This window comes from Monocercomonoides exilis (genome assembly GCF_001643675.1).
Source record: "Monocercomonoides exilis strain PA203 chromosome Unknown scaffold73-115670, whole genome shotgun sequence".
NCBI lineage: Eukaryota > Preaxostyla > Oxymonadida > Polymastigidae > Monocercomonoides > Monocercomonoides exilis.
The window spans coordinates 47917-61695 of NW_027150618.1; the positions used below are offsets into that span (position 1 = coordinate 47917).

At 34.1% G+C, this 13779-nt stretch overlaps 4 protein-coding genes across 4 annotated transcripts; all 4 read left to right on the top strand.

Annotated features, from left to right (window-relative positions):
• Window positions 1–846: 846 nt before the first annotated feature.
• Window positions 847–1959, top strand: MONOS_10617 (putative transposase; the record flags this gene model as incomplete). The annotated part of the gene is made up of 1 exon (XM_067863080.1): window positions 847–1959. The coding sequence occupies one exon, from the start codon at window positions 847–849 to the stop codon at window positions 1957–1959; it is 1113 nt and encodes a 370-aa protein (XP_067718761.1).
• A 4297-nt stretch (window positions 1960–6256) lies between these two features.
• MONOS_10616 (uncharacterized protein) lies at window positions 6257–6717 on the top strand (the record flags this gene model as incomplete). Its single annotated transcript, XM_067863079.1, has 2 exons — window positions 6257–6501; window positions 6558–6717. The coding sequence occupies 2 exons, from the start codon at window positions 6257–6259 to the stop codon at window positions 6715–6717; spliced, it is 405 nt and encodes a 134-aa protein (XP_067718762.1).
• Window positions 6718–7189: 472 nt separating this feature from the next.
• On the top strand, window positions 7190–7486 carry MONOS_10615 (uncharacterized protein; the record flags this gene model as incomplete). Its single annotated transcript, XM_067863078.1, has 1 exon — window positions 7190–7486. The coding sequence occupies one exon, from the start codon at window positions 7190–7192 to the stop codon at window positions 7484–7486; it is 297 nt and encodes a 98-aa protein (XP_067718763.1).
• Window positions 7487–10051: 2565 nt separating this feature from the next.
• MONOS_16574 (uncharacterized protein) lies at window positions 10052–12311 on the top strand (the record flags this gene model as incomplete). The annotated part of the gene is made up of 3 exons (XM_067869475.1): window positions 10052–10343; window positions 10471–11363; window positions 11505–12311. 3 exons carry the CDS (start codon window positions 10052–10054, stop codon window positions 12309–12311), a joined length of 1992 nt encoding a protein of 663 aa, XP_067718764.1.
• Between the last annotated feature and the right edge of the window lie 1468 nt (window positions 12312–13779).

Sequence of the window (13779 nt, forward strand, 5' to 3'; positions counted from 1 at the left end):
TGTTTGAATGGAGTCCACCGAATGAAAATATCCCATAGATGATACAAGTACTTTGTACTCGCACTCGAATGTTTTTGTGTTTCTGCTTTGTTCGTCGATAACATGAATTTTTATAATATTCCGTTTTTTGTCTTCTCGTGACGTAAATAAGCATGATTCTGAAGTATTCTCAAAAGCATAAGATGTACTTTTCGTTGGTGTACTAATGTCTGAAAATTTTTTCTTTTTTCGAAGTTTAACTGGTATTTCTCTGTTGAAACTATTAAACGATGTTTTTGATAGAAGCTCTCTTACTTGGTCTGTGGAAATAACAGGCTCTGCGCTAGCAGATGAATTGTGCTGAATGAACTTTTTATTCTGATGATACAAGCAGGCATTGCTTTTTAAAGAATGTTTTTTAACTGGAGATAGAATTGGAGAAAGATTAACGGAAGGTGGTCCCATGATTTTGCTTGAGTATTGTCCAGATGATGTTTCGTGGACACGCTCTGACATTAGGAGCTATCTCGCTTTAATGTCAAAAAGCTCTCAACTTTATTATTCTAATTTTTTATGTAATGGGTTATTCGAAAAAAACATGATACAGTCTGTCCGTAATTAATGTTGATCTGTCCAAAAACAATGTTGATCAAACCTTCAATTGTGTTCAATTTTTAAAACCTTAATATCTGATAATAACAGTGATTAAATATCTCTATGAGCAATATTTATTTATTGGATGCTCGAACAACACAAAAAAATTTTTTGATCACTCAAAATGTACCAACTGCTGAAGAATATTGTGTCAGGCCAGTCACAATGCCCTTCACTCATCCCCTAGAAGATAGAATTCACCATGTTATTCGTATGAGAGCAGAATTGAAGAAAAAAGAAACCGAAGCACATAAAAGCGAACAAATACAGAAAGCTAATGATTCTGAAACGTTTATCAACAAAAAACCCTACACTCCAGCCACATTGGAAAAAAGAAGAAAACTTACGGATTTGTTTCGTATTCATGGTCATACAAAAACAGAATCGTGGTATGCCAAAGAATGCTTGCTAACAACAATTACAACTACAAGGTATTTATCAAAGTTACAAGTCGGTGTGGACATTACACAACCGTTTATAAAAAGAGGAAGGAAAAGAATAGTCGATAATGAAACTTTGAACAAGATAGTTAGAGAAAAAATGAAACTTAACCCGCTAACAACTTTGAGAAAAGTTGCACACGAAATGACAAATGCAGGCCATTCTATTGGGAAATCTTCGGTTCATAATATTTTGACAGAAAGAAACAGCGATACACACAAGTTTCCGTTGTTTTCTTTTAAAAGAATTACTGTGCGACCGTCAGCTGGAAATTCAGAAGAAAATAAACTCCAAAGAATACACTTTGTGGAGAAGCTTTTCCAATATCAGCGGGACTGTGCTATTCCTTTTTTTATTGACGAGACTTCTTGGAACATAAGCTGCATTAGAAAGTACGGATGGTCGGAAAAGGGGGATAAAGTGCTTGTTCCTCCTCCTCCTTTGTTTCAATCTATCGCTGCTATTTCTTCAATCTCAATGAACGGAATGGGATACACAGAAGTGGTTCGAGGAACAATAAACCACGAACTATTTGAAGCGTATTTGAAAAGATTCTTGCTATCCATAAAATCATTTGAATCTTCAGTTATTGTCATGGACAATGCGTCGATTCATCATGTGAATACTGATGAAATTATTTTACAGTCTGGACACAAAGTTCTGTTTAATGCTGCTTACTCCCCTGATCTGAATCCTATAGAAATCATTTTTGGAATCTGGAAAGCCAAAGTTGAAGAAAACTCGTTGAAATGGGAGGATGAGTCTCATTTTATATCAACAATGCTTCAAACTTTTCAGAAAATTTCAGCACGCGAAGTTAGAAAAACAATCATGCATGTGGAAAACGATGTGTGGCCTTTGGTTTTGGAAAAAAAGGATTTGTAATGTTTTTCTAACAATCTTTGACTTTTTTCATTTCAACCAGTTTTAACATTTTCTATATTCACCAATAAAACAAAAGAAATCATAATAATCATGAATATTCTTTGTTTTGTTTTTAAGTTAAAAAAATCGATTGAATTAAAAATGAAAATGATAAAAAAGTTTTTATGTTTCATATTTCTCTATTTATAAATCGAAATAAAGTCAGACATATTCCAATGATAAAATATACAAACAATAATTGTGAATGTGAATATTCACTAAAAAATAAAGTAATTCTTGAATAAAAATCATGAATGCTAAATATTTACCCAAATTGCAAATTTCGTTATGTAAATAAATAAAGTTGAACATAAAATATTTGATTCCGAACCTTCAAGTCAATGTTGATACAAAAGGATGGTTAGAATAAAATAGATGAAAGCTCATTCCACTCTTAGGAAGTTTGAAACAAAACATAATTTCAATTTGATAATTTCTTGTTTATAAAAACTGAAGGTTATTGAAAGATAAAGAAATAAAAAATAGAAACACAATCTAACATTAATCACAAAGGAACAATCAAAATGAAACGCAAACGTGAATGCAACGTGTGTATTTTCATTTATTGTATCTCAATTGTCAATCATTTTAAAGAAACAATTAAAAAGAAACCAGTTTGTAAACACTTCTTCTTTTGTTTTCATCCTCTATTAATAATGGCTCTGCAATTATTTTTTAACTTTACGGTATGATCAACATTATTTTTGGACAGATCAACATTAATTACGGACAGACTGTACAGTCTGTCCGTAATTAATGTTGATCTGTCCGAAAAAAAAGTTGATCATTCCATATTAACAATTTTTTTTATTACCCAAAATACATTGCATTTGTCATTAGGACTTAGAAAAATGGAATATATTCAAATTATTGATGCGAGAACGAAGGAAAAAAGAATAGAAGTTGCACAATCCACACCCAATCTTGAGGAATATCGTGTAAAACCGATTTTTCTTCCAGTCATTCATCCAGTTGAATTTCAACTGAGCCAATTAATAAAATTGAAGGCGCATTTGATGGATAAAGAAAAACAAGAATGACAAAGAAAAATCGAAGAGCTGAGAAATGGAAAAACAAATAAAGAAAATGAGAAGAAAAATCCCTTCACGCCAGCTGCATTTGCAAAAAGAAAAAAATTAGCAGAATTATACAGAATTCATGGCCAGCAGAAAACGGAAAATTGGTACGCAAATCAATGCACATTAACTCCCGTCACAACATCCAAATATTCCACAAAGCTTCGAATCGGAATTGACATAACTTTACCGCTTGGACAAAAAGGAAGGAAAAAAAAGGTGAACAATGAAATCTTCAACAAAATTGTGAGAGAGAAAATTAAAGCTAATCCTCTAACTTCTGTGAGACAAATTGCAAAAGAATTGTCTACAACTGGGTTACCAATTGGAAAAACATCTGTTCTCCACATATTGTCTGAATCCAATTTTAATCAACTGGAATTTCCTTTGTTTTCATTTTAAAGAGTAACAATAAGGCCTTTTGAATCCAATTCTTATGAATATGTGTAATTCTTTTTGAAAAGTCGCAAATGTTTAATTTTCAATGAAATCGAAATATTCATTATTTGCTCAAATATCCGTTTTTATACACAAAACTTCACTTATATGGAATCTATTTCTGGATAATGCTATTTCAAACATTTTTAAGAATATTCATGAGTGGAAACAGAAATTTGAGCCAAATATGAAATTTTTGATTTATTTGGAAATTAAACATATGCGACTTTTCAAAAACAATTACACATATAAAAAATTACGAATTGTTTTTGTGGAGCATTTATTTCACTATCAAAAGGATGGAACAAAAATAATTAACATGGACGAAACTTCGTGGAACATCGATTGCATCAGAAGATATGGCTGGGCCAAAAAGGGAGAAAAATTACTTGTGCCGCCTCCTCCAATCACTCAGTCTATAACAGGAATAACGTCAATATCACACGATGGGATGGACTTCACTGAGCTAATTCGAGGATCTGTCACTCATGAAATTTTTGAGTCATATTTGAAAAGGTTTTTAATGACTATAAAGGATGAAGATTCATCCGTCGTAGTGATGGATAATGCTTCTATTCACCATGTTCATGTGGATGAAATCATTCGAGAAGCTGGGCATTTTGCACTGTTCAATGCAGCATATTCACCGGAATTAAATCCGATAGAAAATATCTTTAGCATATGGAAGCAAAAGGCAGAAGGAAATTCTCTCAGATGGGAAGGTGAAGATCATTTTATAGCAACTCTATTGAAGGCTTTTAAAGAAATATCGTCTCGTGTTTTTAGAAGATCAATAATGTACGTCGAAAACGAAGTCTGGCCTCGAGTTCTCGAAAAAAAGGATTTATGAACATTCATTTTTATTTTTTATTCATTTCGAATTGATTTTCTCGTTTTTCAATTTCACAATTTTTCAAACAGAAAGCAAAGAATAAGAAACTAATAGCTTGTTTTTTTTATTAAAAAATTGTTTGTTAAATGAATAAATCTGAAAATTGAAAAATCACACAGAGAATTTTTTATTCCAAAATACGGAGGTTGTAATATTTCTATTGAAATACTCCAATACAAATGTTTCTTCAAAATAAATGCAGTTCGCAACTTCTTATTTTTCATAAACTGTGGAAATGATTGCAATTCGATGTTTAACTTTCAAATTTGAATAATGAAGTGAAAAAAATATAATGAAAATTGAAAAGACTTTTTAATTAATTCGTCATATTTGTTTTCAAAGAATAAACACTATATTAGTTAAATCATAAATTGTTTGAACATATATTTTCAGTAGAATCATCAACAAACAAAAACAACAACAAACAAACACAGCTCTCAGGATTAATTAACTTCTCCATTATCTTCATTAATTTCCGATTCATCTTCACGCTAAATGGAATAAATCTTTAAAAAATATTAATGCAGTAATGAAATCAAGCATAATCAAACTTTTACACACTTTTACACTATCAATTGCATTGTTAAAAGTGAAAAACGCTGAAATGCAAGATGTTTATTCCTTTTTTCTTTCCATTTGTAAAGAAGATGTTTGAAAAATATTGAAATATGGTTGCAAAGTTCATTTCATATCATGGTATGATCAACTTTTTTTTCGGACAGATCAACTTTATTTCCGGTCAGACTGTAATTATTTTCATGATGAAAAATGTTGTTATTTGTTTTGTTTGCTTTGGAAAAAGCAAACGGAATAAAAAGATTTTGTTTGTTATTGTTTTACTTATTCAACAATAAAAGAAAAAAATAATTTTTCTTCGAAAAAATTGTTGTGGGATAAATATGAAATGTTCAAAGATAATAAAATTGTGCAAAAAAAAGATAATCGCAATATTGTCAATTAAACATCTGCGTTACATACCTTCTGAAGTGAACATTTTTGGAGTGACATGACGAAACAGAAATAAATATTATTCACTCATTTAAATTAAAAATTTTGAAATTAAAAATTGAAATGCAAAGAAAAATTGAAATATATTAGTGATTATCTTTGAAATCATAACTTTTTTCGGTGTAATGATTTCTCCAATATTGTTTGATATTGGGAAAAGATTTTGTATTCAAATGCTAAAATTATCACAACTGTTTCAAAAACAAATGCTTTCACTGCAATGAAAAAGAAGATATTTTGAATAAACCTATTCATGTTTTTTTTGTGTTTTTATGTTGATGTATTAAATGAATACTTAAAAACGAAATTATTTGATTGAGATAATATGATTTCAAAAATAATCACACATATTTTAATTTTATTAAATATAATTTTGTGTTTCAAAAAAAAAATTATTATTATTTTGTTATTGTTCATTTTCAATTCAATATAATGAACAATGGGTTGTATCGTGATCTTTTTTTGTGGTATAAATACAACGTCACAAACGTCACTGTCTGTCACTGACGTAATTAAAGTCAGGAAGTCGTTTTTTCAAATGTTTTTGTTTTTTTCAGGTTGAAAATATTCTTTAATACAGTTTTTAACTTCACAAAGTCATCCAATTATTGTTAGTAAATAATTTATATTTTTTTAATTTTTCTTTAGTATTTTTTCTAATTCTTTTTGATAAAAAAGCAGGTTTTTCACAAGGAGGTGGATCAAACTGACGAGATGCTTATTTAAACATAAACAATTATTGAATTTCACATACTGAGTGTCAGATACAAATATGTTTTCGGGTGAAATTGTGTGTGCTATTGTGTGAACGGTAAATGCGTTTTCCTTGTTCAGCGATGTGCAGATGGGCGACTGTACAGGACACAAAAAGCTGCGGCTGTGGCTGGGGCTGGGGACGCACAGGCAAAGCTTTGTGTGGAACTCGGGGCCTGCGGGAAGGGAAATGTTTGTGGAGTGCCTGAACATATGGCAGCAGGCGCGCGACTTGGAGTTCACACTGAAAAGCGAGCAGCATGAAGGAGCGAGCCGGAACGAGATCGGAGGATGCGACGAGCTTGTGGAATGTGTGGAGGAAAATGAGATGGATCTGTTTGAGGAAATCCGACTCCTGTGGGATAGGGAATTGCTTGCATCTTCAACGGCAGGAGGCAGGACATAGCAGCGGATGTGCTGGACGCAAGATGCGGAGGAGGAGCGTCTGCGCAACGAGTCGGAGAAGACACAGTATGTGGTGGGATATCTTCTGATATTTGGAGAAGAGAGTTGGATGCTGTGTTCGCAAAGGAAGAGGCTGCTTGTGATTGAGAAGTGCGATGTGAGGGGGAATGTTCAGAGCCAGAGCGAGCAGGATGTGATTTGGAAAAAAGTGCAAGTGTGGAGGGTGCTTGAGCAGTGTATCCACATTTCCATTCACTTATGCACGGGGCAGATAAGGAAGAACGTGTGACAACATGTCAGTTTAATAACATTGGAAAGATCACCTGGCTTCTAGGGAACAGGAGGATAGGCTCGGATGTGATAGAGGAGAACTGGGCAGAAGAGGAGGCGGTGCTCAGGCTGAGTGTTCGAGCGAGGATCTGACTGCGGAGTTGTGGGCAGGGGATGAAGGAGAATAATGAAGTACAGTGGACGTGCTTGATGAAGGAGGTGAGGGAAATGCGACAGCACGGATTGTTCTGAAGTGGAAAGGTGAAGTGGCACATTGGAGGCAGAGTCGGAGTTTGGAGCAGAGAAGGAAGTGTGTCGTGTGAAGGGGTGGGAGGATGAGTGGTGGATGATGGAGGAGATTCTTGCAGGAGAAAGAGGATGGGGAAGAGGGGAAAGCTCAGCAATAATTTTATCTGTGTTTGATGCATTGATTAAGCAGTGCCTGAGCATGGAGGAAGGAGAGCGGCCTTCGCTGAACGAGATCAAGTTGGAGCTCACGAACTCATTTGAGGTGTGGTCATTGAAGCTGAGCGGAGAGCAGGCACTTGAAAATTGCGAGGAAGAAAATGAAGAGGAGATTGAAGAAGAGAAGGAAAAAGAAGAAGAAGAGGAGGAGGAAGGAGAAAAAGAAAAAGAAGCAAGATAAAGATAAAGATAAAGAAAGATGAAGAAAATCAAAAAGTTTGAAACGAATCAATTCGATGGACACTAACTTTTTATTTGTTCATGGTCAAAACTCTCACAAAGGATCAGAGCAACAGTTATATGAAAACAACAAATAAAAATAATAAGAGACTTATATTGTCATGAACTTTTAATACAAATCAAATTGTTTTAAACCATTTGAATAACATAGTATTTTTATTCTTATTCATGGATAATAAATGTCTTATGTCAATTATTATTTAAAGACGACATATCAAATGATTTTTTTGTTAAAATATTCAACTGAAAAATGAAAAGGAATAAATTGTCTCTTGCGAATTGCCAAAAAGCAATATTAAATCATGAAAATTAAGTCTTTCGAAGAAAAAATTTGTTGAAAATGAAAAATCACTTTCATTTAAAGTTTTTAAAATAAGAATAAGAATAAAAATGAGACACTGAAAATATAGCTTTTAAAACATTTTAAACTGAATTGGAAAATTATGATGTGTCAAAATTTTTTTGAAAAATTCCTTTTGTTTCATTTTCAAATAAAATAGAAATTACATATTTTCATCAAATTTCTATTCTCACTCACCAAAATTCGCTGTCATGAAAACAAAATCTGAACAATATTCTTATTTTCATTCTTGAAAAGTTTCGTGAGTGAGAACAGAAATATGATGAAAATATGGAATTTCTATTTTATTTGAAAATGAAACAAAAGGAATTTTTCAAAAAAATTTTGGTATGTTAATTTTCATAGAATGATTTGACTTCAGTCAAAGTGTGAAATTGTTATTTAATTTTTAAATAATTAATTAAGGTTTATTGATTGTGAATTGAGTGGATATTTTTGTTAAAAAAATATTGAATTATTGGAAAAGGTTTTATCCTTTTCGAAGCATAATTTTTTCAAAAATTGTTTGTTTTTATCGAAAAAAAAAATAAAATAAAAATAAAAATAAAAAAAAGTGCTGGGCACTGACTGACCCGAGCCCACCTTCTTCAAAATGATGCAGATGTTTATTGTGAATAACTCTGGGTAACACATTGACTTCCAACGTGAACTTCATGATTTTTGATTGACGTGACAAAAAAATCCACGTCACAAGAGTTATCCGAAAGATTTTTATATATGATTAATAATTTTTAAAAAATTTATCAAAAAGAGGTTTTTATCAATTTGCATATGTTATTTTTTTAAAAAGTGATTATTATATTTGAAATCATATTTCTTTTGTCAAAATTTTCGATTTGTTTATTTGTTTTGAATACTCACAAAAGAACACAAAAAAACTAAAGATCTATTTAATGACTCCTCTTCAATATTTTTCCAAGTCAAACAATAGCTTTTGAAACGATAAATGAACATTTGAATTGGAAAGAAAATAATAAATCAAATGACAATGAATTATCATTAAAACAAACACCCCGAAAAAAGTTATTATCTAAAAAATTATCATCCATGTTTTTATTGAGTTCAAACAATGTGAATTAATGATCAAAATTGTATTCTCCTGCGAAATATGAAAATAAGTGAGGAATTTTCAAAATAGAGAAATATTGATTCAAAATAAATTAATTAATCCAGAAATTTTTATTTTTTGACTGTGAAAAGTGACATCACAAGTTATCACGAGCAGATACTCCCAAAAAATAGTTGTAAAAAATCATTCTCATATATCTGATCCTTTTTGAAATCATTCTTTCATTCCAGTTTGAACAAAAACTATATCTTAGTGAGATTTCGAAAATTTGAACTAAAACTGTTAATACATATTGTTTATGACGTTATTGTTGTTAAAACAAATTTTGACAAAAATCCCATAGAGATTGAATTATTGATCAAAACTTGAATGAAAGAATGGTTTCAAAAAAAATCAGCCATATGGGTAATTATTTTTGGGATCGTAAAAAATTTCGATGTCATTGAAAATTTTATCTTTGCTATTTTTGCCTTTTTCTAATTTTCAATTATATTGTTTTAATATCCATGAAATTTCTAACCGTGAGATTGTTAAAAATTCGGAAATTGTTCCATGTTTACAAAAACATCTTTGAAGGAATACTTAATTCGTTATGGGACAGATCAACAGTTTTTCAATCTTTTCACTTCTCAACAGAGAAAATGAATCCACACAAGTTACGCAATTCTCTGTTCCTGTGCTCATCAGCCACGCTCACCATTGACAGATTCGAGTTTTGGAACAGCAGCAGCTTAAATGTTGAGTACAGGATCATTTACGTAACAAATGGGAAAGCTGAATTGAATGGATGCAAAATGAAGGACTTTGTAATGGGAAATGCTGAGATTATTGCACTTGACGGAAACGATGCTGAGTGTTCAATTGAAGGAATGGAAATGTCAAAGCTGAGCAGAGAAGGAGAAGGATCACTGCCTTTGGTTGCGAGAGGGAAAATTTTGGAGGTTGAGAACAGCGGCATTGAGAATTCAACAATGCTCAACAGCAGCCACATTACAATTAATCCACTTGCAAATGGTCTTCTGAAGAATGTGACATTTACAAATCAGAGCAGAACAAACAGTAATTGAGGAGTGATAATGGGCGAATTGTGTGCTGGCGAGGTGTTGAGTGTGGAGAACTGCTCATTTATTCGCTGTATTTGCTATTCTGGGAGAACGATTGGAGGGTGCGTGCTGATGGATGTAAAAGAAAATGGCGCATTCCGATTCGAGAGAACCAAAGTGGAGTTCTGCATTGTGTCCAGCGGAGATGGATTTAGCAGAGGGCTGTTCCTCACATTCACCTCTTCACACGTCGATTACTCGATGAGGAACAACACGTTCGAGAACAAAAGCAATGATATTTTGAAGAAATGGAAAGTTCGAGCTGGTTGAAGGAAGTCGCTCAACCACCCTTTCATTTTCCAAGCTTTGCTTTGTGCTTCCATCGTCTCCCAATCCTTCACCTGAAATGAGTTCTCTTATTGAAGATAGCATTGGTCAATGCTCATTCTTAGATTGCACATTTGAACAAGGAAGCAGCAGTAATTCCAACCCTTCGAAATGGATTGTTTCAGGAGGTGGAGGAGTTGTTCACTTTGACTCCTGCACTTTCAGCAATATTCCATTTCAGACAGCTGGGGTTGTTTTTATTGATGGAGCATCGCTTTTGTTGGAGGCCTGCAGCTTTTCTTCTATCTCTTCTGACGCACGAAAGGGTTTGATAACTGGAAGCGGGAATTGCGATATAACGCTGAAGGATACAGGATTTGCGAATTGCGAGACGACAAATGGACATGTGTTGGAGATGACTCGACCGAAGTCTGTTGAAATCTCAGGGGCATGCACATTCGAAGGATGCACTTCGACAGAAGGGGATGGAGAGGCTCTTTATTGTTTTCTGGAGAGAGAAGGATCTTTGACTATGAACAAAACATCAATTGTGTCTTGTGAAGTGAATCAGATTAATGGGAGAGGAGGCGGAATCTATCTCGATTTGAGGGAGAATGTCAATGTCTATTTATTTTCTGATTTAACATTCAGCGGAAATGAGGCGTTTGAAGGGAAAGACATGTTTGTGAGAAGCGCTGATTTGAACGCGTCAATCATTCCATCTCTGTTTGATTTCGAGTATTTTGGAGCAGACGGAGAGACAAAAGTCGATCTGAAAGGAAGAGATGAAACACATTTTATGAGCGCATCTGCGGATCTGCTGTATTTTTTGGTGAAATATTCTTCATCGACAATAAGCGTTGGATCGGCTGGAATCGACTTTATCTGGTGTGAAAAGGCAGAAACACCTTGTCACTCGTTGTGGTGGGGCATCAACAACTTGCAAGCAATTGAAGACTCGCAGTCGTGCTTTGTTGAAATTCTGGATGAAGTGGCAATATGCGAGCGCTATGAATTTGTCCTTTCTCAGCTCAGCATTGGATTGCCTGCCGCAGCTGCTTCACCTGCATTTTCCGAACTGTCGATTTCTCAAACAACAGACGGCTCGAGCCAGTAGATTTTCAGCTCGAATAATTCGCTTTCGTTTTGTTCTGTGCAGTTCCATCTGCCTGCGTTCTTCTCAAATGGACAGTCTTCTGTTGTTTCATCGTCTGACGGATATCTCACCTTCAACTCAACCTCGTTCCATTCGGATGCCACTTCTGCGCTGGAATATGTTCTGCTGTCGAACAAAGGAGGAACAGCTGAGCTGCTGAATGTGTCTGTTTCTTCGTTAGTGTTTGCACGCTTCCCCTTCGCGCTTTCGTCTTATGTCACGCTCGAGGAGTGCTGCTTTCACAGCATTTGCTCTCCCACAGGCACAGATGGCGGTGCAATGTCTGTCTGTCTGGAGCGATCAGACCTGCTGCGCGTGAAGAGCTGCCGAGCTAAGCTGTGCAAATGCTCCACAGGAAGAGGCATAGGAGGGTTTTTATATGCAGATTGCTCGAAATCGACAGCAACAGCACCACTACGATTTGAAGGTGAAATGGCGTTTGAGAGAAATGATGCGCAGCTAGGCAAAAACATATTTATTGCATCTACTGAATTGATCTCGTCAGTCTCTTTGGCAATGTTTGCCTTCTCATTCGAGGCAATGAAGGGCGACAGCAACGCATTTGTGGGGATTGAAGGAGAAAGCGAAGAACTGGATTTATTCAGATATTTGGTTTCTTATTCCTCGGCTTCAATTTTTCTATCGGAAGACGGAGAGGATGCGATGAGACATGGAAGCACAGATGATCCATGCTGCTCGTTCTGGAAAGGGATGCAGCAGATCAGCAACGAGGCCTTGCCAAAGCTCATTTCCATTACCAAATCCACTGAAGTTGCCAACACCTTCACTCTCTCCAACTTCACCATCTAATCAAACTCATTGGAAGAAGAAGAAAAACGGGAGTCGAAGCTTCTGTTTATAGAAAAGGCAGGAGAAGTATCTGAGCCGTTTTTGTATGAGAAGGCGAGCTTTCGTTGAAGCTTATAACACTTGTAATTGTATCATCCTTCAACAATTCGGCAACAGCTTTGGTTCAGTGCGAGGATGGGGTGCTGAGTCTGGCGCAGTGTGTGTTTGGAACAGAAGCAGGGCTTGGTGGAATGCGGCAGAGCAGGTGCAGTTTTGTTGTCTGCTTGAAAGGGAAACTTTCACTTGTAGATGTGTCAGTGGAGTCGACCAGCATCGCGAAAAGCGCAATTATAATAGGCGCAGGTGTTTGTGAGCTCAAGAACTTCACATGCTCGTTTGTAAACATTTCAGATGGGAGCATCTTCGAGGTTATTGAAGATGATGAACAACAAAAGAGATACTTATATTGAACGTAATGAAAACGTTTTATTTGAAAATTTTTGTTGATTTATTGTATTTTTTTGTGATATTTTCTTTTCATCTATACGTGCAAGAAAAAACAAAAATGCTTGTTTTCTATTTTGGAAAGAAGATTTATATGTAATTCTTCGTGGAGAACAATTTTCATCTTTTTAGAATCATCACATTTGTTAATTGCTACAATTTCGAAACTTCGTGGAATTGGTTTTTTTATTCAATTTGTTCTGCCTCTTAAATGTGATGATCCATAAATTGTGTTTCATGATTGTGAAAATGTATTTCTTTTGCGTGAGAAGATTTTGAAATAACTTTCAAATTAATTTTTCAGAACATATTTTTCACTTTTGATATCTGCTAATTATCTGATAATATCTGTTTCATTTCAGTATGAAAACATATTCATATAAATATTGTTCACACTCCAATTCTTATAATTTTAACTCTTTGTGAAAGCAAAAGAGTGAATTATCCATTATTTTTTTTTCGTGCAACCATAAGTATTTATTTGCATATTTGTCAAACTGAATCGACTTTTCTTCATTAATATTTAATGAAAATAACAACTTCTTTATCAACATTGTCAACTCAAGCTAATAAGGCTTGGAAAATCATCAGGCAAATCGGTGCAAACAATTTGGATGAGCTGATTTCTTATCTTCTTTACAACTTTAAAATATTCAAACACGCCATGCATGAAGTTAAAAAAATCAATCAACAGTGTGATATCTTTTTTGCTATGCATGCATAATAAGCATTTGTCAAATAATCATTGTTTCTTATTTGAATGATAATACTTTTTTTAAATAAGTATACGATGTTGCTAACGGATCTGACACAGTTTATGGAAAAGCTCCACTGCATAGACAAACTATGATCTTTCAAGCTTATGTTCGTAATTTATCGATAAAAGAAATTATGAAATTCTGTTTCAACGTTACACAAGGAAAAGTGAGCCACGCATAGAGAGTGCTGGAAAAAAATCATGGAATTGTTACATACGCTTTATCTC